Raw genomic sequence first — 23174 nt, forward strand, 5'->3', positions numbered from 1 at the left:
ACTAGTTGCCATGGAGTCGATGCTGACTCGTGGCCACCGCACCTGTGTCAGAGTAGAACTGTGCTCCCCATGGGGTTTTCAATGGCTGAGTTTTCAGAAGCAGATCACCTGAATGGACTTCACTGCCATCCTTTTGATGAGCTGCTGAGTGTGTTAACTAACCGTTAGTAACAGCCAGGGCCATAGACTGGCCTCACAGAAACACCTGTCAAACATTCTCCTTCCTTTAAATCAGACCCGCCTGCATCACATGATTTTCTCACCCCCTCTTTTGCTAGAACACTTATGCGACTTGGTCACTGTCAATGGATTAAGTCCAAAGGTCACAGCTAGCCACGTAAAGGCCTTATGGTCTGCCTGCACCAGAAGCAGAATTCTGCCTGGAAATAGCACAGGCTTTGGAGTCGGGGAGACCAAAGTTCAAATCCTGCCTCTGTTGCTAAGGCTACTCTGACAAGTCACCCAACAGATCTGAGCTTCAGTTTCCCTTTACAAAGTACCTCTTGGGCTCTTGTGAGGATGACACAGGAACTGACCTACCTCAATGAATTTCACTTCCCTGTCCTTGCCTTTCCAACCCCATCTTCTTTATATCCCTCAGCAAATTCTATGCTCCAGCTTTCCAGACCTGCCTCTTTCCTTAATTATCCTTGCTTTTCCCCATGTCCACGTTTGAGCAAATGCCTCTTTCTGCTCGTCCTCCTCTCTATGTTGATCATGTTCTTCCATACCTTTTGGGTCATGATCACATGCCAACTTCTCTGAGAAGCTTTTTCAATTCCTTGTCTAGCATCTTCTGACACTTCTGAGCCACAAGGTACATGTTTCTATTATAACATTTGGTAGGCTGCTAACCAAAAGGTCAGCAGTTTGAATCTACCAGCTTGTTCCCTGGAAACCCTATGGGACAGTTCTACCCTGTCCTATAGGGTTGCTATGAGTCAATTCCATCACCATGAATCGACTCATCAGCAACAGTTTTTTTTTTTTAACCATAATGTATCTAAGAAAGCTCCTTAGAATCAAGGATGGTGAGACTTCATCTTGCTTACTTTGGACACGTCGTCAAGAAAGATCAGTCCTTGGAGAAGGACATCATGCTTGGGGTAAGGGAGAGGGTCGGTGAGAAAGGGGCAGACCCTCAAGACGGATTGACAGAGTGGCCGCAACAATGGGCTCAAACATAGCAACCACTGTGAGGATGGCGCAGGACTGGGTAGGGTCTCGTTCTGTTGTACACAGGGTCACTGAGAGTTGAGTACCTTGGTGGCGCAGTGGCTAAGCACTCGGCTGCTAACTGAAAGGTCGGTGGTTTGAACCCACCAGCTGCTCTGCAGAGCTGCTGGGTAGGTTCAAACCACCGACCTTTCAGATAGCAGCCAAGTGCTTAACTATTCTCGCCACCATGGCTCCTTCTACTAGCACAAGCACTCATTAAAATGTGCATAAAAAGGTAGAATAAAACTATAGCTTAAGAGAGGTAACAATCTTGAAAGTGAGGCCATTCTAAATCCCTTCAGCAGTATTGGTCAAGGGAAGAGAGGCTTTGACTAGAAGACCAGGCACCTGGCATTGCCACCAACTAGCTGCAGACCTTGTAAACTGGGGAAAATGAGAAAATGCTCATAAAATATGCTCATACAATAAGGAAAAAGTTGACCTTTGAAGTTCTGTCTAGTTCCAAAACAGGCTTATTTTCTGATTTTAAAGGTGCTAGCATGAGAGAAGTCATCCTTGGGTGGTGCAAACGGTTAAGCGCCCAACTACTAGCCAAAAGGTTGGTAGTTCGAACCCACCCAGAAGTGCTTTGGAAGACAGCCTGGTGATTTGCTTCCAAAAGGTCACAGCCTTAGAGACCCTATGGAGCAGTTACAGTCTGTACACATGGGGTTGCCATGAGTCAGAACTGACTTGACGGCAACTAACACCAACAAACGTGAGAGGACCTCCTGGGAGGTGCAAACAGTTTACGACTTGGCTGCTAACCAAAAGGTTGGAGGTTCGAGTCCACTCAGAGGTGCCTTGCAAGAAAGGCCTGGCGATCTCCTTCTGAAAAATCAGCCATTAAAAACTCTATGGAGCACAGTTCTACTCTGACACACATGGGGTTGCCGTGAGTAGGGAGGTGACAGCGTGGCAACTGGTGGCGGCATGAGACAGTATTTTGAAGGTCGTAAAACGCACTGTAGCCACTAGAGGGCAGTTCATCCCAAGGAAATCCAAGCCAGGCTCCTGTGCTCAACCAGCTGGACTTTCACACTCGCTCTTCCCTCATTCCCATAGCCCCAACCCCCACTTAAAAAAAAACAAAAGCTCTGCAGAGATCTATTAAAAAACTAAAACACATTTTAAAGTCTATGTTTCCGGAGTTAATTTAGATAAATACAGTTACTCTTTTCACACTAGCATTACACAATGGAAGCTTTTTGTTTGGGATCCACACCTCCCTCCCCCCTTTATTTTTAAATACCACAGTCTTTGGCATGAAAATGCTAACGCCTTTCCGCTTTATTACATATATATGTGCATATATATATATAAAAGCACAATGATCTCATTTGATATCCACTTTCTTCCGAAGCTGCACCATCAAGCGATATATTAGTCATGTTCTCATTTTTTTTCCACTGAAAATAATAAACACAAGCAATTATCAATGGCAAATACTTAGGTACCTAAATGTGGGAAAAAAAATTGATCTTCTTAAAATAGTTCAAGTTCTCCTTCTTTCTGTTAACCTTATTAGCTTATATTTTATAGGATGAAATGGGGACCTTAAATCCTAACTTCCAGACTTCCAGTGACGTAATCTAAAAGCCCAGAAATACTGCTTCTCCAGTCATAAGACAAGTTACTTTATTGGGACTGTGACTCTTAAAGGCTCTGTTTATATATTAGGCAAGTCACTTCATTTTGATTAACTGCAAGTTATTTCCTTGGTATGATCCGTATTTGCTCAATTGAGGAAGTGATAGACACACTTATCCAAACTGTGTGCACAGCCCAGCACCTTAGCAATGTTCCTGTGACTAAGGCAAGAGATAACATCTGCCCAGATGCTTCCTTTTCCTTAAAGAGAAAGAGGCAGGCAGAGAGAGAGAGAGAGACAGACACCCTCTTCAGTCATTCGTGTTCATGTAATTCCAATTTGTTGGAAAAAAAAAAAAAAAAAACAAGGAACCTGGTTGGGAGGTTTTATCATGGTTTCATGGGATGTCCCAGTTAACTGGCCTAATAACAAGTTTGTGTTTTTGTTCTACCTCCTGGTTCATTGCTTAGTACCTTGGGTATTAAAAGCTTGTAAGTGGCCATCCAAGGCACAATTGATATCTATTCGGCTAGAGCAACAGAGGAAGAAGGGAAGTTAGGAATGGGGGGAGAAATGGAATGTGTGGCTAATTGCCTCCAGGAACAAATGCCTCCTTTGTCATGAGCCCAGAACTGGATAGTGCCCCACCACCATTACTGAACATCTTGATCAAAGGTTCTATAGAGTCCTGATCAAAAGGGGAAAAAATACAGAACAGAATTTCAAATTCTCACAGACTCCAGGCTTTCTGGAGCCATGGGCTCAATGAACCCCTGAAACTACTCTCCTGAGATAATATTTAAACCCTGAACCAAAAATATCCCCTGATGTCTTCTTAAACTAAACAACAGTTTAGCTTAATCAGTAAAAAAAAGTCTGCCTTGAGCATTATGCTCTTTTAAGATCTGTATGGAATCGAATAGACAACAGCAACTGGGAAGATTAGATAGGAACCCTAGGGGGCAGTGAGTTTATGTTAATGGGGGAGGAACAAGAATGTACTCAATGTCACTAAATAGTACACGTATAAACTGTCGAATTGGTGTATATTTTGCTGTGTATATCCTCAACGGCAACAAAATAGATAAATAAAATTTAAAAATTAAAAAAAAAAAGGAATCAAAACTATAAAAACAGAGTAAGGAAAATTAAAGTTTTTAATAAATTAAAACAAGACCGTACAAAACAAAGGAACTACACACAAGGATGACAGATAACAAGTACCAGTAAAGAGGACACAGTCCCCTGAACGCTGTTCTCTGTGTGCGTGCAGCATCTGAAGATATCGTTATAGAATACCCACATCAAAGGGCTGCTGGAAGGTTTCAGTGAGATGACAAAAGTCTAAAAAGTTCCTGGCACGGTGTCTAATGCACAATAATGCTTCCATAAATATAGCCATTGCTTCTTGCCATCTTAAATCAGACTCCACATGGGAAGAGCTTCAAGGACAATGTGAGTATCGCTCAGATGTGTTCTGTTTGGGGGACCCTCCATTCCCCTGCCCTGGGGTGTGACAATGGGTCTGCTCTGGCCGCTCCGCCTGCTCCCACCTCTCACATACTCCTCCCCACTCTCAACAGTGGCTTCTCTGACTGCTGAACTGGGAAGAGGGAGAAGCGTGCTTGGCCTTTCTAGTCTGTTCTTCACTTTCCGGTGAATGTGGCCATCAGTTGCCTGGCTGTACCAGTGTCCAGGTGGGTCTGTCTGTCTGTCCGTCTGTCTAATCTGGGGTTCTAATGTGAGCAATCCCAGCTGCCAAGAGGTCTAACGCTGACATACGGCTCTCCATCTGCCCTGTGACTCACTCCAGTTGAATCTGGAATCCAAAGGGCAAGAAGGGTCTTACTTATTTTCCTCCCCCAAATACCAACACCCCTCTCCTTTCCTTTGCCTCTTGAAATAATAAAATAATCATTATTTTGCCACAGTTTGGGACTAGAAAGCCATCTAAAACAGATGTGGAAACCCTCTAACGCACTGTTCCATCCTCAGTAACAGCCATGTTCCATGAGTGAGTGTCTAGAAGGAAAAATGAATGAACTGTTCATAGGCTCCGTGGAAACCTCGCCACCAGTGACAACCATCACGTCTGCTTTCGATACCATCTAGGAGAGTTGATAGTCAAAAACAGTACCATAGCCTGATTCCACTCTAAGTAAATAATAAGAAGATCCCATGGGTTATCACCAGAATTAGGTGATGAAGTTGATTTGAATTAGTTAATGATAAAAATTAAATATTTTAAAATAAGTACACTCTAATGCTTTTTAGACAGTCCCTAGTAATAAAGTTTTGGATAGTAGGAGTCCTGGTAGTTTATTTTAATAAATGAGTAAAACTCAATTGAAATAGGTCCAAGTCCCTTCTCCCCACCAAAAAAATAATTAAAATAACATATACTAAGTAATCTACTCTTCTGTAGCTAATCCAAAGGTAAACCTCAGGAAAAAAACTGACAGATTCTATACAGAGTAATCTTATCATACTTAAAAAAAAGAAACCTTGCTCATATACACAGCATTTTGACTAGTACTCTAGAAAAATCATGGCTAGGCCATAATTCCCAGTATCGTGTGGTAGTCCGTCATTTTGTGAACTCGTGATTTTCCTACGTGTTGTAAATCCTACCTCACTTTATGATGGTAATAAGGCAGGATTAGAGGCAGTTACGTTAATGAGTCAGGACTCAATCTACAGGATTAGGTTGTATGTTGAGTCAATCTCTTTCGAAATATAAAAGAAAGGAACGAGCATAGAGGAGGGGGACTTCCTGCCACCAAGAAAGAACAGCCAGGAACAAGTATGTCCTTTGGACCCGGGGTCCCTGCACTGAGAAGCTCCTAGACCAGGGGAACACTGATGACAAAGACCTTCCCTCAGAGCCAACAGAGAGAGAAAGCCTTCCTTTGGAGCTGGCACCCTGCACTGGGACTTCTAGCCTGCTGGACTGTGAGAGAATAAACTTCTGTTTGTTAAAGCCATCCGCTTGTGGCATTATAGCAGCACTAGATAACTAAGACGATTTTAGACTCGCTTTTCTAAATGAGGTCCTCACATCTTTGAAAGCTGTACCTGTCAAGGTGTTCCAAATGGGAAACTCCATTTGAGACATTCAGGTACTTACATGAAAGTAAGTGGAAATTCAACTGCCAACTGCTTATGGAGGCAAACTATTTTTTCATAGATGTTCAAAGTCCATAAGCAAAGCGGGTTTTGTGCCTTTGGGGCAGACTGAGAAAGATCAGGCAGGAGGGACATCGGCGATTACTGGCATGCAGAGAAAGGCCCTCTGGTTTTGAACACTGCTTCCGGCCTCCGCCTCTGCCCCACCTCCACAGCGTCTCATACCGCTGTTTTCAAGTCCTCCGTTCACAGGCCTCCTTCAGCCCCCTGGGTTACTGCAGCAGCCTCTTACCTGATGAGGATGCACTGGTTGTCATGGCGTTTCCACAGGCAGCGGTAGCACTCGTTGGCGATGGCGAAGATGTGGGGGGGCATGTCCCCCAGGTGGTGTTTGCTGTACTGCTCCATGGTGGTGCGTTCGTACAGGCCGGGGATCGTCTTGTAAGGGTTCACGGACGCAATGATGGAGCCGATGTAGGTCTGCAAACACACAGGATCAGGGTTACACATGGCATGCCGGGGGACGTCATGGTGAAGCTCTCACCTCCGTCCACTCTGGGACGAGATAAAAAGGGGACCCTGGGCGCAGCTCGGTGCTGCCTCTGCCTTAGCACCTCACGGTTCCATGTGCCCACTCTCGGAAGATGACAACTGAACTGCAGCCTCAACGAAAGCCACCCAACTGGGTGTTAAGGGGAAAGATAATTTCTGTTCCCCACTGTACACATTTTTTGTAACTCACATTTTGTACAAAATCTTGTCATTCTGTACAAATGAAGGAAGCCAATGAAAGGCAATTGAGAGAAATGCCAGGGAAGCTGCCCAGGGCTAAATCTCTGACCCATGGCCACCTCCCTAACTCTCTTTCTTACTACAAAGGACAGTTCCAATACCTTCCCTGTCAGGTGGCTGTAATGAAATGGCAGGATTAAAGTAACAAGACCACTTTTGAAAACACAGTGAAACCTGTGAAAGGCGGAAACCTGTCAGAGAAAGAAAACACAAATACCTTCCACTAACAGAGAGCCATAGAAAAGTGGTAAGACAGCACCCTGTCAAAGGCGGAAAACTTGTGAGACTCGGAAAAACATGGCAGTCCCACTGACTTCCAGCTTTCACAGGTTCCACTGTATTAGACTTCTGCAAGAAGATCCTAACCAAGTTTGGCTACTGGGTTTCCAGCCCCAGACACAAGTGAAGGAGCAAATGAGAGAGTGGTAGAACTCCAGTGCTACAGCCACCAGCACCATGGCCCCTTCATGGAGTGGGTGCACTGTGCCAAGGGGGCCTTCTTTAATCCTCCAAATAACCCTGTGAGGTTTTCAGTATTATGACACCTGTTTCAGATGAGGAAGTTGAGGCACGTTATTGTGTGGTATCAATTCAGACTTGGAGCGAGCCTATACAACAGAGTAGAGCTGCCTCATAGGGTTTCCTAGGCTGTAAACGTTAAGGGAGCAAACTGCCAAATCTTTTCTCTCAAGTTGCTGCTGATGTGTCCGAACCGCTGACCTAAAACAAATTATAGTTTTTGAATATGTTTTAGAAATATTTTCATTTCTAAATGTTTTAGAAATATTTTCAGTCAAAAGAGGTTAAAAACAAGAAAGATGTAGTGTTCTCGTGGACAAATGTTCAGTTCCCTGGTAATCTTTACTTTCCAGAAAGCTCCATCACTCCCTGTCAGAGCACGGTGAGGGAGGTCTGGCCACAAAGATGCAAATTGTAGGAGAACAGAGAACCACAGGACGAGCCCTTTTTTAAAAAAAGTACGATTTATTCATAAAACTGTCGTAAATTCTAGATTCCTTTTATTCAAAAGCATTTTTTGAAAGAATGAACATTTTGGTGAAAACTCCAGAGGCCTGGGTGGGGAACTTCACTCACTGTACAGCATGCTTTGACAGTGTTCATTCTTGCACGTTTTTGTGTAGGAGGTAGGAAATGCAACGGTCTTAGGCTTGTTAGGAAAGCGAAGACCAGGAGAACATTCCAAAGGGGCTTATACCTCATTTTATTTTTGCAGTAACTCACATTATATCTTGCCCAATTGCATAGTTTTAGAATGTTTCATTGTGACAGTGTGCTCGGAGGCTGTGACAGTTACAAACAACACAGAGACTGGCAAGCAAGGCCCATCCCCCCACACCAGCGGTTTCCAGAGGAGTGGGGGGATGCTATTATTGTTGAGCGCCATCGAGGTGATTCTGACTCACAGCGATCCCATGTGACATAGTAGAACTGCCCCATAGGGTTGCCAAGGCTGAAATCTCTACTGGAACATATCTCCAGGTCTTTTCTCCCACAGAGACACTGACCAGTCACTGCCACACAGTCCTTCCAAACACAGGGCTCGTGCCAAGCAACCAGCATTGGCCCGTGAGCTGATGGCCCACTGGCATCTCTGGCCTAGAACAATCACTCCAACACTATAAAGGCTCTTCAGTTATTATGTCACCATCTTTCGAGAAGGAAGACAACCATGTGTCTTGAAACAGAACATTTTAATTACTAGCCTTGAAAAACACATAGTTTTGGAGTCATAGACAAAAACCCTCAAGGTTGGTTTAGTTACAAACCAAATCCATTGCCATTGGGTTGATTCTGACTCATAGCAACCCTGCAGTACAGAGAACTACCCCACAGGGTTTCCAAGGAGCAGCTGGTGGATTTGAACCTCCAACCTTCTGGTTAGCAGCTGAACTCTTAACCACTGCATCCCAGGAAGACGTTAATCATGGCAAATGACCACCATTGCTCCAGGGGTTATATGTGTTTCATAAAACAATGTTGATCTTTGGGGTTTTGACTTTCACAATGAGATGTTGAATACAAATTCAAATCTTTCAATGGATTAGTAAGGAGCGCTGATGGTTAAGCACTCGGCTGCTAACGGATAGGTCAGCGGTTCAAACTCACCAGTGCTCTACTGGAAAAAGATGTGGTAGTCGGCTTCCGTAAAGATTTACAGCCTTGAAAACCCTATGGGGCAGTTCTACTCTTCCTATAGTGTCGCTCTGAGTTGGAATCAACTTGACGGCAACGGGTTTGGTTTTTTGGCTAAATCAGATTAGCGAGTTGCCATGAAGAAAACACAGTCCTTATTATCATTCAATGTGGAGAAATCAGGAGTGCTGATGGCACAGTGATTAAGCTCTCAGCTGTTAACCAAAAGGTCAGTAGTTCGAACCCACCAGCTGGTCCTTGGGAGAAAGATATGGCAGTATGCTTCTGTAAAGATTTATAGCCTTGGAAACACTATGGAGCAGTTCTACTCTGTCCTGCATGGTTGCTAAGTGTCAGAATTAACTCAATAGCAACAGGTTTGGTTTTCTCTCTCTTTTTTTTTTAATGGAGAAATTTAAAGTTCCATATACAGATTTGCTAGTAACTGACTTTTATCAATTTATACCTTATAAGCTTTATTCCCCCCCCCCCCCATTTTGATAACATCTTCTGGAAGAAAACACCTATTCTTGTGTTTTTAACCTGGGTTAGTGTACCGAAGTTCATCTTTCCTTGAGGATTAATGATCCTTATTCAGGCTTTCTGCCCAAAATAACAATGACTGCACAGAGTGAGGTGGCCACTGCCTTCGAATCCACACTAAAATTCCCCAGCCTCCTGAGCCGCCGCTGTTCTTCCATCTGCTTCTCTGCTGCTTCTCAACCTGCCATATGCTCCAGGTGGCACCCTTTGAGGGTGGCTCCAAATCTTAAAGGCGTAAGGTTTTTCCACCGGGGGTCTGCTGTGTTAGAAATAGCTAAAGGTGCTGGAAGGGTGTGCAGATAAAGTATACCTTCACCGTGTCATTAACAGAAGATACCACATCAGGCTTTTACTTTACTTTTTATTGTACTCATCATACCATGCATTAAATGAAAAAAAAAAAAAAAGAACTGCATTTCAACATGTTGAAAACTTTTCACCTTCTAAAACAAATTGTGAATACAAGTAGGCAGACATGAAAAAACACTAGTAAAAGGCTGTGTGTATTTAAAGGATCGAAACGGAATAAGGATAAAATAAAATTGAGTAACAAGTTCAGGATGCCAATGAATCCTAAAAGGGAATTTAATCTGAGATTAAATCAAACTTGATTTGATTTAGGGACATCTTATAATCTGCCTTGCATTCGCGACACTTCTTTACACCCCATGATGCACTTCTAGGTCTTTAAAGAGAACATGAGTTAAATTCCCCTCTTCCAAAAAAGTTCAGGGCCCTTCTCTTTGTCGGGTAGAGAGACTAGCGTTTAAGTATAAAATAAGCAGCTGCTCCTGCTTTTCAAAGATAAAGCGTGCAATGGCAATTGGCTGTATCATACCATGACTCTTTCTAAAAATGTAGAGGCTACTCTCGTGGTCCTTTCCATTTTGTGACTGGGGCTTCCAACACACAAAAATACAAATTGCATATTCTAAAAAATACTCCCTGTAGTTTGTGGTTGGTGCTGCCAAGTAGATTTTCAACTCATACTGACCCCATGTGACAGAGAAAAACTGCCCGACAGGGTTTTCTAGGCTGTAATCTTCATGGGAGCAAATCACCAGGTCTTTCTCCCTCGGATCTTCTGGGTAGGTTCCAACTGGAACCTTTCAGTTAGCAGCTGAGCACTCAACTGTTGCACCACCAGGACTCCTTCTCTACAGCTTAAACTGTATTAAATAATCAAAACAAAGAGGGAACACACATACATTCGTAACAGAGCCAGGTTCTGTTGAGAGACCGACAAGAGACAGTGTGGTGGGCTTCCTGCCCACAGAGCCTGTCTTGGGCAGAGGCCTAGGGCCAGGGAGAGGTATGCCTGCGAGCACAGCTGAGAAGAGGCTGTCCTCATGGAAGAACTGCATCCTGAGCATTCCTGAACCGGAACTGTAACCTGTCACTGTAACCTGTCACTGCAACTTGTGGTCTTTGAGTTCTGTGCAGCCACTGCAGTGAATTATCAAACCCAACAGAGAAGTAGAGGGTGCCGTGGGAAGGACGGCTGGTGTCAGAACTGATAAAGATGGCGGAGAGAAGAGGCGTGTCTGACCTCTGCCTCATGGGAATCAGCCTTGGAATGTTGATCCTAATTCTCCTGCCCCCTTGCGAAGTCAGAGGAGGCCAGACAAAGCCCCTATGCCATTTTTACACCCACATTCTCCAAGCACTTTCTTGTTCTCTTTTGCTTATTCCCACTGAGGTGAGAACAAGTTTTCAAATGTTAGACAATCTGCATAACAAATATTAACTAAAATATATTTTCAAATTAGACTAGGTCCCTTCCCTGCTTCGCTGAGAATTTTGATGCTAGTTAGAAGACACTATTCTCTTTTCTAGGTACAAAAAGAGATTTAAAAATAAACACAGTCCTAAGGGTAAATAAATAACAAAAAACATCATACTTCTTGCTGTGGACTGACTGTATACTCCAAAAAACATGTATTAGTCCTAGACCCTGTACCTGTGTCTCTTTTGTTATGTTAACGAGGCCACACCAGAGCAGAGTGGGTTCTAAACCTAACCCCTTCTGAGTCATAAAAGGAACAGGACACACAGACAGACATGGGAGAGGACAGGCAGGTGCTACTAGAAGCTGAGAAAGACAAAGAAGGACCTCCCCCTAGAGTCGCGCCTTGAATTTGGACTTCTAGCTTCCAGAACTGTAAGGAGATAAATTTCTGTTCTTCAAAGCCACCCACACTTCTATTTTTTTTTGTTGTTGTTGTTACAGCAACACTAGGTAACTAAGACATTCCTTAATCTTAGTAAAAAGTTTTAGGATACCCACCTTCAAATTTAAATTCAAGTGAAACAAAAATACTCTAGTGACTATAGACCACTTAAGAAGGGAGAGAACAAAAGGCATTCAAATTTTTAAGGAGAAGATAATCATATTAGAGTTCAAATAATTAATAAATATATATGTTATGGAAACCCTGGTGGCGTAGTGGTTAAATGCTATGGCTGCTAACCAAAGGGTTGGCAGTTCAAGTCCGCCAGGCGCTTCTTGGAAACTCTATGGGGCAGTTCTACTCTGTCCTATAGGGTCGCTATGGGTCGGAACTGACTTGACGGCACTGGGTTTGGTTTTTTTTTTGGCTATATATGTCATGGCTCACAGTTAAAATACAACCAATGGACTTCCACGTATCAACCCGTTAAAAAACCCACTGTCGTCGAGTCGACTCATAGTGACCCTGTAGGGCAGAGCAGAACTGTTTCCAAGGAGCAGCTGGTAGATTCTAACTAACCTTTTGATTAGCAGCTGAGCTTTTAACCACTAAGCCACCATGGCTCCCCAGACACCAACAGGGACATTAATTGGAGCCCAAACTCAATAATCTGAAATCACTTTAAAAAAAGAAAAAGTAAAGAATATGTAAATTGTGTTTGGCTGGTATGGAGGGAGACTTAGTTTTTTTAAGATTATAGGGAATCTTACCTCATTAGCAGTTAAAATGCCTCCCCTTAAAGTAACTTCATTTACTATCAGGGGTAAATTGGACTCTTAAAACACAAACGTAAAAAGCAACAGTTTTGCTATTTCACCTTCTCACTAAAGGCCTAAGTCATTTCTTTAAGGTTGGTGAGCCTCCTGAAACTTCAAGGATAAAGAACCCTCTTACTTGTCTCAGGATTTTAAACAGCAATTAAGTTCTACATATTTCCAACACAGCTTTACATGGTACTTCCTAATTGTGTGGTGAAGGGGACAATCTTGCCTTGTGTTTACACATTACCACACCCCTTCATTTGTTCCTACATAACCCTGTGATGTGGGCAGGGCCTTGGTTCCTGCCTCTTTTGACAGATGACAAAACAAGCAAAGGATGGCAAAATGCTGTGCCCACACACAGCCACAGAGGCACTGAGAGAGACAGGGACGAGAAGCAGGGTTTTGACAGAGTGCCACATGGCAGATCTGCAGTGACCGTTTTTACCATTCACCCACCTTCAAGACCCAGAATCATCCTGGATGCTTTGTCCAGCCCCACTGGCGGTGGCCAATATCTTTGTGTCCTGTACGTACCATGTTTTAAATAACTCTAAAGCGTATCCCCCTTCCTCCTATGTCTGCTGCCCTGGCCTCTGGTCAGGGACCCCCACCCCCCGCTTTGACTAGATTTCCACAAGGCCTCCTTCCTTCCTCACTCATCTCCTACACAGTCTGGCACCTTCCAATCCAATCTCTATGCCTGACAAATCAACTTCTAAAAATGCAAATTCTCCTGCTTAACACTCTTCAACTACTACCCAAGACCTTCTCAGCCAACCACAGGGATGTGTGTAAAGGGAACTGAAGTGTCCCTGATAAAGGTGATACAACAGCCCAAGTCCTAAAGAATCATCCTTATAACGGGTTAGGGTGGGCCTTTAGTTCACTACAGGCCCTTTACATCTTCCTTGGATTTTCACTATGTGTGCCCATGTACGTGCTAAATAATACTTTTGAACATTTCTGAAACAGAAGCATAAAATAAAATAGTAATAGTTCCTAATAGTTTATTCAAAGAAAATGAAAATTATTTGAAATCTTCAGAGGTTCATCACCAACAAATACTATGGGTCAAGGACATCTTATATTCTTCCTACTATCTTAAACATCCCACTTCACTCTCCACCCCATATGGGTGATTTTATCACTAAAACCAAGGCTGTATGGATAAGAGATCCAAGGAGGATTAAGAAAAGTTCAACATATAATCAAAATAAAAATGGCAGTTAGGGGGCAGGATGGTTAATTTATGTGTCAACTTGGTTAGGCTATGGTGTGTAGTTGTTTGGTCAAATAGATGTTGCTATGAAGATATTTACATCTGAATTGCTTTACCAACAGTTGACCTTAAGTAAAGCAGATTACCCTCTGTTATATGGTGGGCCTCATCCAATCAGTTGAAGGTCTTAGTGTAAAAACTGAGGTCTCCTAAGGGAGAAGGATTCTGCCCCAAGACCGTAGCATAGATATTCTGCCAGAGTTTCCAGCCTACCTTCTAACCTTGGAATTTTGAATTGGAAACCCTGGGGGCATAGTGGTTAAGTGCTACGGCTACTAACCAAAAGGTTGGCAGTTCAAATCCACCAGGTGCTCCTTGGAAACTCTATGGGGGCAGTTCTACTCTGTCCTATAGGGTTGCTAGGAGTTGGCATTGACTCGATGACAACAGGTTTATTTTCGTTTTTTTTTTTTTCGGTAGTCCCTACAACTGTGTGAGCCAATTCCTGAAAATAAACCTCGATGACAGACACAGAGATAGGTAGGTACACAGATGATAGATTAGATAGATAGGTAGACAGGTAGGTAGGTAGATAGGTAGATAGGTAGGTAAGTAGGCAGGCAGGTAGGTAGATAGATGGATAGAGAGATTCTACTGGTGCTGTTTTTCTGGAGCACTCTGACTAATACAGGGGGTGAGGGTAGAGGAAGAGAAGAGCCTAGTGGTAAATTAAAAACCAAGTGAAGCAAAGATAAAACGTAGTAAGAAAACCCTAAAAGTGATGAGACATCTGTTGCATGCCTGCCTCATTTCTCCCTCTATAAAAAGGTATTATTACAGCTCCCAAAATGACCATGGCAAGACTATGCCATTTAAGACAACAGACACACGCAACTACAAAGACAAGGCAGGGCCAAGTACCGGCTTCCTCATGTTGGATTCCAAATTCCACACAAATAAATAGCCTAGTCATTTTAACGGCTTTTCAGAAACAGAAAGTAAAATCTATTTTGAAGCACATAAATGACATTTTTAAGTCAGAAAAATTCCAGCAACTGATCAAAAAACACATTTCCTTGCCCGTTTTGACAATCTGGAACAGCTGCAGCCCATACTACTTCAAAATGCAGAGAGAAGCTCATTTCTTCAATCTCAGAATCTACCAATTCAAGGTTTTCAAAAGGCCTAAGGACATGACATCTAGGATCTAATCTCCATCCAAAAAAAAAACACCTATAACTAAGACAACGTAACCCAGTAGTCACATGCAGTCTGCTTGTAGAGTATGGCGGGGGAATCCACACAACCTGTGGCAAGTCACAATTCCAACACGGGAACAAGTCATCAAGACAACATGGTTTGGTCAAGTCCAAGACCCAGGAGACCTCAGGCCTGGAGCTAACTAAGGCTCCCGGAAAACTGCTTACCCCCTGTGGGCCCAAGATTCTGATCAGTAATTAAACATTGGAATCCTCTGTTATCCCAGATGATTACTGTGGGAAAGTGCTACATATAGCTGAGGTATTTATTAGTTATTTTTCATGAAAAAAGAACAAAACCCCAAAACTGTTCTTTATCATGTGATTCTGAAAAGTTGGATGTAGATCAGGTTATTCGAAATGTGCTAGGGGTACTGGTTATTTAAGGTTACTGCCACAGTACACTTGCCTAATGGGAAGAACTTGTTAAAAAGTGGAAGTCATAATCCAGATTTATTTCCCACCTATCACTCCCTTTCTTCCTTCTCTATTGATCACCTCAGCTAAATATGGTGATGACTTATTCCCTCAATCTTTACATTGGGTACAATGTTCAATTTTCAGTTATAGATCCGCATATTCAACAGCCCAATGGACACCTTCATATGGATGTCCCTTGGACAGTTCAACCTCGACACTGGAAAAGGGTGATTTTTCTCCCCAAAACACTGGTTTCTCTTTACATAGTTCCATCTGAACAACAGCACCAAGTTCTACCCAACTGCTGAACCCAGTAATCCATGAGTCATCCTACAGAAATTGAGCCGACTTGTTCCCAAGTCCAACCAAACACTTAAGACTCTCTTAGCATCTCTTGTACCCCGCCTCCCACAGGATTGGTTTGGAACCCCACTGTTTCTCACCTGGTTTACTGGTCACCTTGCTTCCTAAACCAGAGCCTCCTGTAGTCAGTCACCCACCACCCTGTGACCGGAGACGAGTGATCCCACACACTCATGTCTCAAGTTGTCTTCAACAACTTTAACAATTTATTTCAAGCTCATTAACTTGGCACATGGGAGCCCTTCTTCCCCTACTCTTGAGCATGTTGCCAGCTAGCTGCACTCAAACTTTGTTCCAAATCTTAAAGGTCCTGGAGCTGGATAAATTCTAACTCAACTCTACTAGCGTCTCCACTGAGAATCACTTTCTGACCTTCTCCTTTCCTTCCGAATTTTGATGCTTATTCTTTGAGCTCCCAGTAAGTACAGTTGGTCCTCGTTATTCGTGAACTCCTTGTGAATTCACCTACTTGCTAAAATCAATACTCGTGGTACTGTCACAGATCTGCCCAGAGTGGCAACAAATTTGCCTGATGTGTGTGTTCCCAGCTGAGGTGGGACAGGGTGACACCCTGGCTTTTTGTTTCAGCTCTCGTACAATAAACAAGTGTCCTTTCTGCAGTCTATTTATGCTATGCTTTTCACATTTCTGGTGTTTTGTTGGTGATTTCACTATTTAGGCCCCCAAGCACATTGCTGAAGTGTTGTCTTGTGTTCCAAGGCACCAGAAGCCTGTGATGTGCCTCACAGAAGAAAATACGTGTGTTAGATAAACTCTGTTCAGACATGAGTTAGAGTGCTGCTGGCTGTGGGTTCAAATGTTAGTGAATCAACAGTACAGATTAATAATCTGTCTTTAAGCACAAACACATATAAAATAAGGTCATGATGGATCAGCTGACAGAAATGTTGTTACCAGAGGCTCGCAGGAACCTACCCCTGAACCTAGGAACAACAGCTCAGTGTTCACTAATTTAGTGTTTGCAGCAGCTTTATAGAACCTAACTGCTGCCAATAATGAGAACTGACTGTACTTTGATCATATCTTGTGCTGCCCTGAGTTACAGTCAATAGTTCGCTTGTTTGTCTTCATCAGAGTCCCTGGATGAAGAAAATGGTTAAACACTCAGCTGCTAACTGAAAGGCTGAAGGTTCAAGTCCACCCAGGTCTACTTCTGAAAAATCAGCCATTGAAAACCCTATGCCAAATGGTCAACAATTACTTAAAAACAAAGATGTGAATGCAAGGGGGGTGGGGAAACTGGATTAATGGAAACAGAACCAGAACAGAAATATTGAGAATGTTCACACATTGTAACCAATGTCACTGAATAATTTGTGTAGAAAAGGTTGAATGGGAACCTAAACTGTTTTGTGTGTAAACCTTCACACCTTCACCAAAAACACAATATTATTTAAAAAAGAAAACCCTACGGAGCACAACTCTACTTTCACATACATGGGGTCGCCATGAGTCAGAAGTGACTCGAGGGCAAGTTTTCCCCCCTTGGTCTCCTTCAGTAAACTGGGAAATCCGGGGGTAGGGGATAGGGCAGTGCCTCTCATTTATTCTATCTTTCAACAAGCACCACGAACAAGAGTAGTTCAGCATCCCTGGGGCCTAGCACAGTGCCTGGCACACAGGCAGGGCTCAGTCAATGTCCATACACTGGGGGCATATGGTTTGACCACGAATTCACAAGTAAATTCTTGTTTTAATTGTGTCCTAGTACTCTATGCCCACTGCCTTCTACGCAACAAAGCCATTTGCCAGTGCTGTCCAATTAAACAGTTGGACCATTAAAAAAATTTTTTGAACTGTTAATACAGTCATTAAGCATTCAAGTTTTTTTTAACAGAAAACTTGATAGCTCAGTGTTACTGACATCAAGCTCTTTAATTTAGAAGTGACATTTCTGTTAAACTTGAGTGAATGACAAAAATTCCCTCCTTGTTGAAAGAACTCTGAATGAAAAGAGGGGAAGGAAAGAAAAAAAGAAATATATATATATATATATATATCCCAACAACCAGGTTCCTAACTGCCCCCACTGTGTGCTGATGTGGAAGTGGTCACTCAAGAGCATAAATGTTTGGTCAAGTTTAAAAATACATATAGTAAGACAGATGGTTACAATCATCTTTTGGCAACACCAGTCTTGATTTCTTGTTTAAAAAAAGAAAAAAAACGGCAAAAACAAGGAGCCCCTGACAAGCCACATGAAATCTATTCAGCTGTTCCCAGGACAGTGAGTCACATGTGTGCTACCCATTTGGACTTTGGGCCATCCCTGACTCTGAAAGGCAAACACTTACTCAACACTGGCTTTGGGAAGGAACGGAAGTGAACAAAAAAATCAAAGGCTGCTTTGGGAAGACTCGACTCAAGGAAATGAAACACAGATTTCAATTTGCATGTCCAAAACAGTTAATTCCGTGGCAAGCAGGGATGGATTACCCAAGAAACGAGGTAAGCACATGCATAGGGTAACAAGAAAACAGAGGCACCAGTTGTCCAAAGACCCACAGATGCCAAGCAGACAGGACACAAGGAAAAGTGGAAGGGAAATGGCAGGGCACTAAATGAAACTAACACCAGCTCCAGTGCGTGACAATGTGCCGGCCAGAAATAAGGTTCATGCAGGGTCACGAGGGCGCCCACGCACAAGGCTGTTTAAGCTATGAGGCCCTACCACTTCAACACCTTCGTTGACATCTGTCTCCTACAGTCCCCTCCTGGGTAATTGAAACTCCTTATCTTGGTAGGTCTCTTGGGAGTATACTATTTTCTTTCTAATAAACAAGAGGTGGGGTGGGCTGCTGAGTCTAACTCTTGCTACATTCACGCAATATGCAACCGGATCCAACATGAGCAGTTACTGGGCAAGGATGGGTTATATTAATAGTTAAGGGGTCTCTGATTCATTTTGAGAGAACCATCTTACACATTCACGTCTGCTGAATCGACAACTCCAATCAGGAGGGCCAGCAATGCTCTTTGCCATGATACAAACACAGAAGTATGCTCTTGTGCACGTCCTTACGAACAACCAACGGGAACTTCAGTCCCAGATGACACACGAAAGCAAGGGAACTCAAGTATGTCAACCAGGGCAATAAACTCAATTAAGTTACTTTTTAACTTTATAGTATTTATATACATAGTTATGCTCTAAGTTTTGTAAACAATAACATTTATAACTTTAAAATATTTTTGGCATACACACGGACGCAATCTAGCATATATTTAATATAATACTAACTGGGTAATAATTTAATATAATAGTAAGATAGTACATGTCCAAAAAATACTGGAAATATTAATATTTATCTAATACAGAAAGTTTTATCTTATCTATCAAGTGAGTTTCTTTTTCATTATCTGTTGTGGGGGACACAGTGCTTGCTATCACTCTATATGTGCTAATAAATGATATATATATACAACTCACATAGCCCAGTCTAATGTGTGAGTAAGCAGAGGAGGGAACACCACAGGTTATCAGTGTTTAGGGCCTTCACGTGCCTTAATCCAGCCCTGGTGGCAGTGTATACCAGTCTTAATGCTGCAAGCACTGGACTACTAGCCAGAAGGCTGGCAGTTCAAGCCCACCCAAAGGTGATCTGCTTCCGAAAGGTCACAGCCTTGAAAACCCTATGGGGCAGTTCTACTCTGCACACATGGAGTTGCTGAGTCAGAATTGACTCAACGGCAACTACCAACAATGCTGCAAGTAGCCTGCAATTTACTTGTGGGTGAACTCAGTTCACCTGTCTGCTGAAATCCATAGTCCTTTAGCAGGACGGTGGCTGCTAGCATCTCACATGGCTGTGGCGGGCTTCAAAATTAACCCACCACCACCACCAAAAACACTCACAGGTTCGGTCTGGAATGCCACCTCACCAAACGAAGCTATTTCTGGGACACCTAAAAATACATTAGCTGTGAAGAAACTTGTATGTTTTCATAAGCATTTATCTTTAGACACTGCCCCACTTCTTCAAACGGGCTTCTTTGATTTGGATCTCTGCTGTGTTTGTTCAGCAAGACCAACAACCTAACCAAAGGACGGGGTGGAACAGAGGAGCTAGCTTCCCCTGGAGACGTCCCCAACGCCGTAATTGCAGTGGGCTCTGCTCTTCCCTGCAGCTCTCTCCGCGATGTGGTTTCCAGCCATTCCTTAAAGACTGGGAGAGGAGTCTCCTCTGTGTAATTGACCCAGAGAACATGCTTCTTTTCTATTTTGTGGAAAACAAAACTCCCACACCACTGAGCTTGGTGGTGGCTCCACTCAGGACACGGATACCTCCCCTGCTCTTGTCAACACTGTATTTAGATGCTGGGTACCTAACAATTTAAGTTGTCCTGGCTCCAGAGAGTACAGCAAGATGGCATCCAAGACCAACGTGTCTTTCCCACTTCCTTTTGCTTACCTTCAGGAGCTGCCACAGCTACAAGGGCTGGATGCACTGGGAAACATTAGAACTAGTCCTTCCTTCAACCCCTGCCCTCATTCCCACTGCATACAGCTCAAATCTTTTCTTCCCTCTTGCTCATGTCATCTCTTGTTGTTGTTAGCTGCCTTCAAGTCGGTTCCAACTCATGCCAACCTTACTTATGTATAATAAAACAAAGCATTGCCTGGTCCTGCACCATCTTCATCATCGTCATTGTGTTTGCATCCATTGTTGCGGCTACTGTGTCAATCCATCTCATGGAGGTTGTCTTAGTCATCTAGTGGTGCTATAACAGAAATACACAGGTGGATGGCTTTAACAAAGAGAGGTTTATTCTCTCACAGTCCAGTAAGCTAGAAGTCCTAACTGAGGGTGCTGGCTCCAGGGGAAGGCTTTCTCTCTCTGTTGGCTCTGGAGGAAGGTCCTTGTCATCAGTCTTCCCTTGGTCTGGGAACATTTCAGCACAGGAACCTCAGGTCCAAACAGCAGGCTCTGCTTCTGGCACTGCCCTCTTGGTGGTATGAGGTCCCCACTCTCTGCTTGCTTCCCTTTCCTGTTATCTCTTGTAAGATGAAAGGTGGTGCAGGCCACACCCCAGGGAAACTTCCTTTACATTGCATCAGGGATGTGACCTTAGTAAGGGTGGTATCCCAAAAACAAAAAAACCCAATCCCACCCTAATCCACTTTCACCACAGGCAGAGATTATAACACATATAAAAATCACAAAATAGAGGACAACCACATAATATTGGCAACCCTGGCCTAACCAAGTTGACACATATTTTTGGAAGACACAATTCAATCCATTAGAAAGGGTTTCCACTGTGTTTGCTGGCATTCTGCTTTATCAACCGTGATGTCTTTTCCAGCAATGGGTCTTTCCTGATGAAATGTCTAAGGTAAGCCAGTCAGAATCTCACCATCCTTGCTTCTAAGGAGCATTCAGGTTGTATTTCTTCTAAGGCTGATTTGTTCATTATTCTATCAGTCTAGAGTATATTCACTGTCTCTCTATCCAAGTCTAAAACTTTCACCTCTAATCACTAAATTACTGTTACGCTCTCTCAGCCAATCTCTCTGCAGTCTCACCTCGCATCGCTTCCTTGTCAATACTTTTAAAACTTTTCTCAGGGAAATTCCCTTTTCAAACACCTTTAACATACCATCAACCCCAAGCTTGTCTGATTAGTTCTAAGGCAGGGTTCCTCGGCCTTCGCACTGCTGAAATTTTGAGCTGGATAATCCTGTGTTATTGGGGTTGCCCTATGCATTGTGAATGGTTAACAGCAGCCCTGGTTTCTGCCCACTAGCACTCTCACCCCCACTCCCTGTTGTGACAAAGCTGTCCCAGTCGAGAACCATTGCTTTAAGGGTTCCCTAACCCAGCCTGGAGCACTGGTGGTGCAGTGGTTAAGAGATTGGCTGCTAATCAAAAGGTTGGCACTTTGAATCCACCAACCTCCTTGGAAACCTTATGGGGCAGTTCTACTCTGTCCTATAGGGTCGCTAGGAGTCAGAATCGACTAGAGGGCAATGGGTTTGTTTTTTTAACCCCAGCCTAAGGAGCCCTGGTGGTGAAGTGGTTAAGCATTCGGCTCCCAACCGAAAGGTCAGCAGTTCAAACCCACCAGCCACTCTGGGAGAAAGATGTGGCAGTCTGCTTCCATAAAGATTACTGCCTAGGAAACCCTATGGGACAGTTCTACCCTGTCATATTGGGCTGCTGAGTTGGAAATGACTCAACATATAACTCAACATTAACTCCAGTCTGCCAATCTCCTCTAATGTCTCAACATTGTCTAACATTGTCCAGATTTCATGAGGCCATCCCACCAAACTCACTCTCCTCCCTCCATCTTCACGCACAGTGTCTGCTAGTCTCTCCATCTAAGCAGCTCTTATCCCTTCTTGGTAGTGTCATTACCACCACCCCTCCACAGACCTTCCACTGCCAGCCCAGGCTTTCTGAGCCACCTATGCCTCACCTGTCCCAATCTCTTATCTCTGTACCACAAACACATGTCCTGTCCTCTCAGTTCCCCTAACTCTTTTTATACTTATAGGTGTGGATACTTATCAGGGCCAGGTCTTCTGAGGAAGAGACAGAAGAGGGTATGAACCCTCACTGGACCCTCTGAAAGAAGCAGAGCCCTCAGGGGTGAGCCAGAGGCAGGAGAACATAGCCAAAAGGTTCAGGGTTGAAGCCTGGGGTCCCAGGCTAGATTAGAAGGCGGGGGTTCTGAGAAGGCAGCTGTCTGGGTGGTTGGCAGAGGATCAGAAACATTGATAAGGTGGAGTCTTGGGCATAAAGAACGACCATGAGGTCATAAGGCAGGGGCTTGCCCACAGGTAATTACGGAATGAGCCAAGGTGCTCTAACCAGGGTGTAAGATCCCAATGGGACCAGCAACAAAGCTAAAGTCACACAGACATTGAAGTAAATGGCCGTGCAGTCTCCATTCTCTGAAGGACAAGCCTGGCATTCAAGTCTGGGGCAGGGTACACTCACAGGAAGTATTAAATGTCTCAGCTCTAAGGTTGAATGTCTTCACTGCCGAGTCAAAACAAAACTCTGTCATTCTCATCCAACTTGGCACTTGTTTTAGATTGAAATTTGCCCCCCAAAACACGTGCTGGAATGCTAACTCCTACACCTCAAGATGCAATCCCATTTGAGAATAGGGTTTTCCTTGTTACGTTAATGAGGCCATATTGGTGTCGAGTAGTTAAGTGCTCAGCTGCTAACCAAAAAAGGTCTGCAGTTCGAATCCACCAACTGTTCCTTGGAAACTGTATGGGGGCAGTTCTACTCTGTCCTACAGGGTTGCTACAAGTCAGAATCAACTGGACGGCAACAGGTTTGGTTTTGTTTGTTTTTATACAGACACAGAGATAAGCAAGCACAAACTGGGGAAGTCAGAAGCACATGTGACGTGGCCAAGGAAGCGAGGAATGTCGGGGTTACAGAAGTGGAGACGGTGATGGTCCTTCAGAGCAGACAGAGAGAGACTCCCCTAGAGTCGGTGCCCTGAATT

At 43.6% G+C, this 23174-nt stretch overlaps 1 protein-coding gene across 1 annotated transcript in view; it reads right to left on the bottom strand.

Annotated features, from left to right (window-relative positions):
• The window catches only part of MYO10 (myosin X), a 282989-nt gene that overhangs the window by 138759 nt on the left and 121056 nt on the right, over positions 1-23174 (bottom strand). Inside the window, exon 4 of the mRNA XM_003407874.3 lies at positions 6228-6415. Coding sequence (XP_003407922.3) covers positions 6228-6415 — 188 coding nt within the window. The remainder of the gene's footprint in view (positions 1-6227; positions 6416-23174) is intronic.

This window comes from Loxodonta africana, chromosome 2, assembly GCF_030014295.1.
Source record: "Loxodonta africana isolate mLoxAfr1 chromosome 2, mLoxAfr1.hap2, whole genome shotgun sequence".
Taxonomy (NCBI): Eukaryota; Metazoa; Chordata; class Mammalia; order Proboscidea; family Elephantidae; genus Loxodonta; species Loxodonta africana.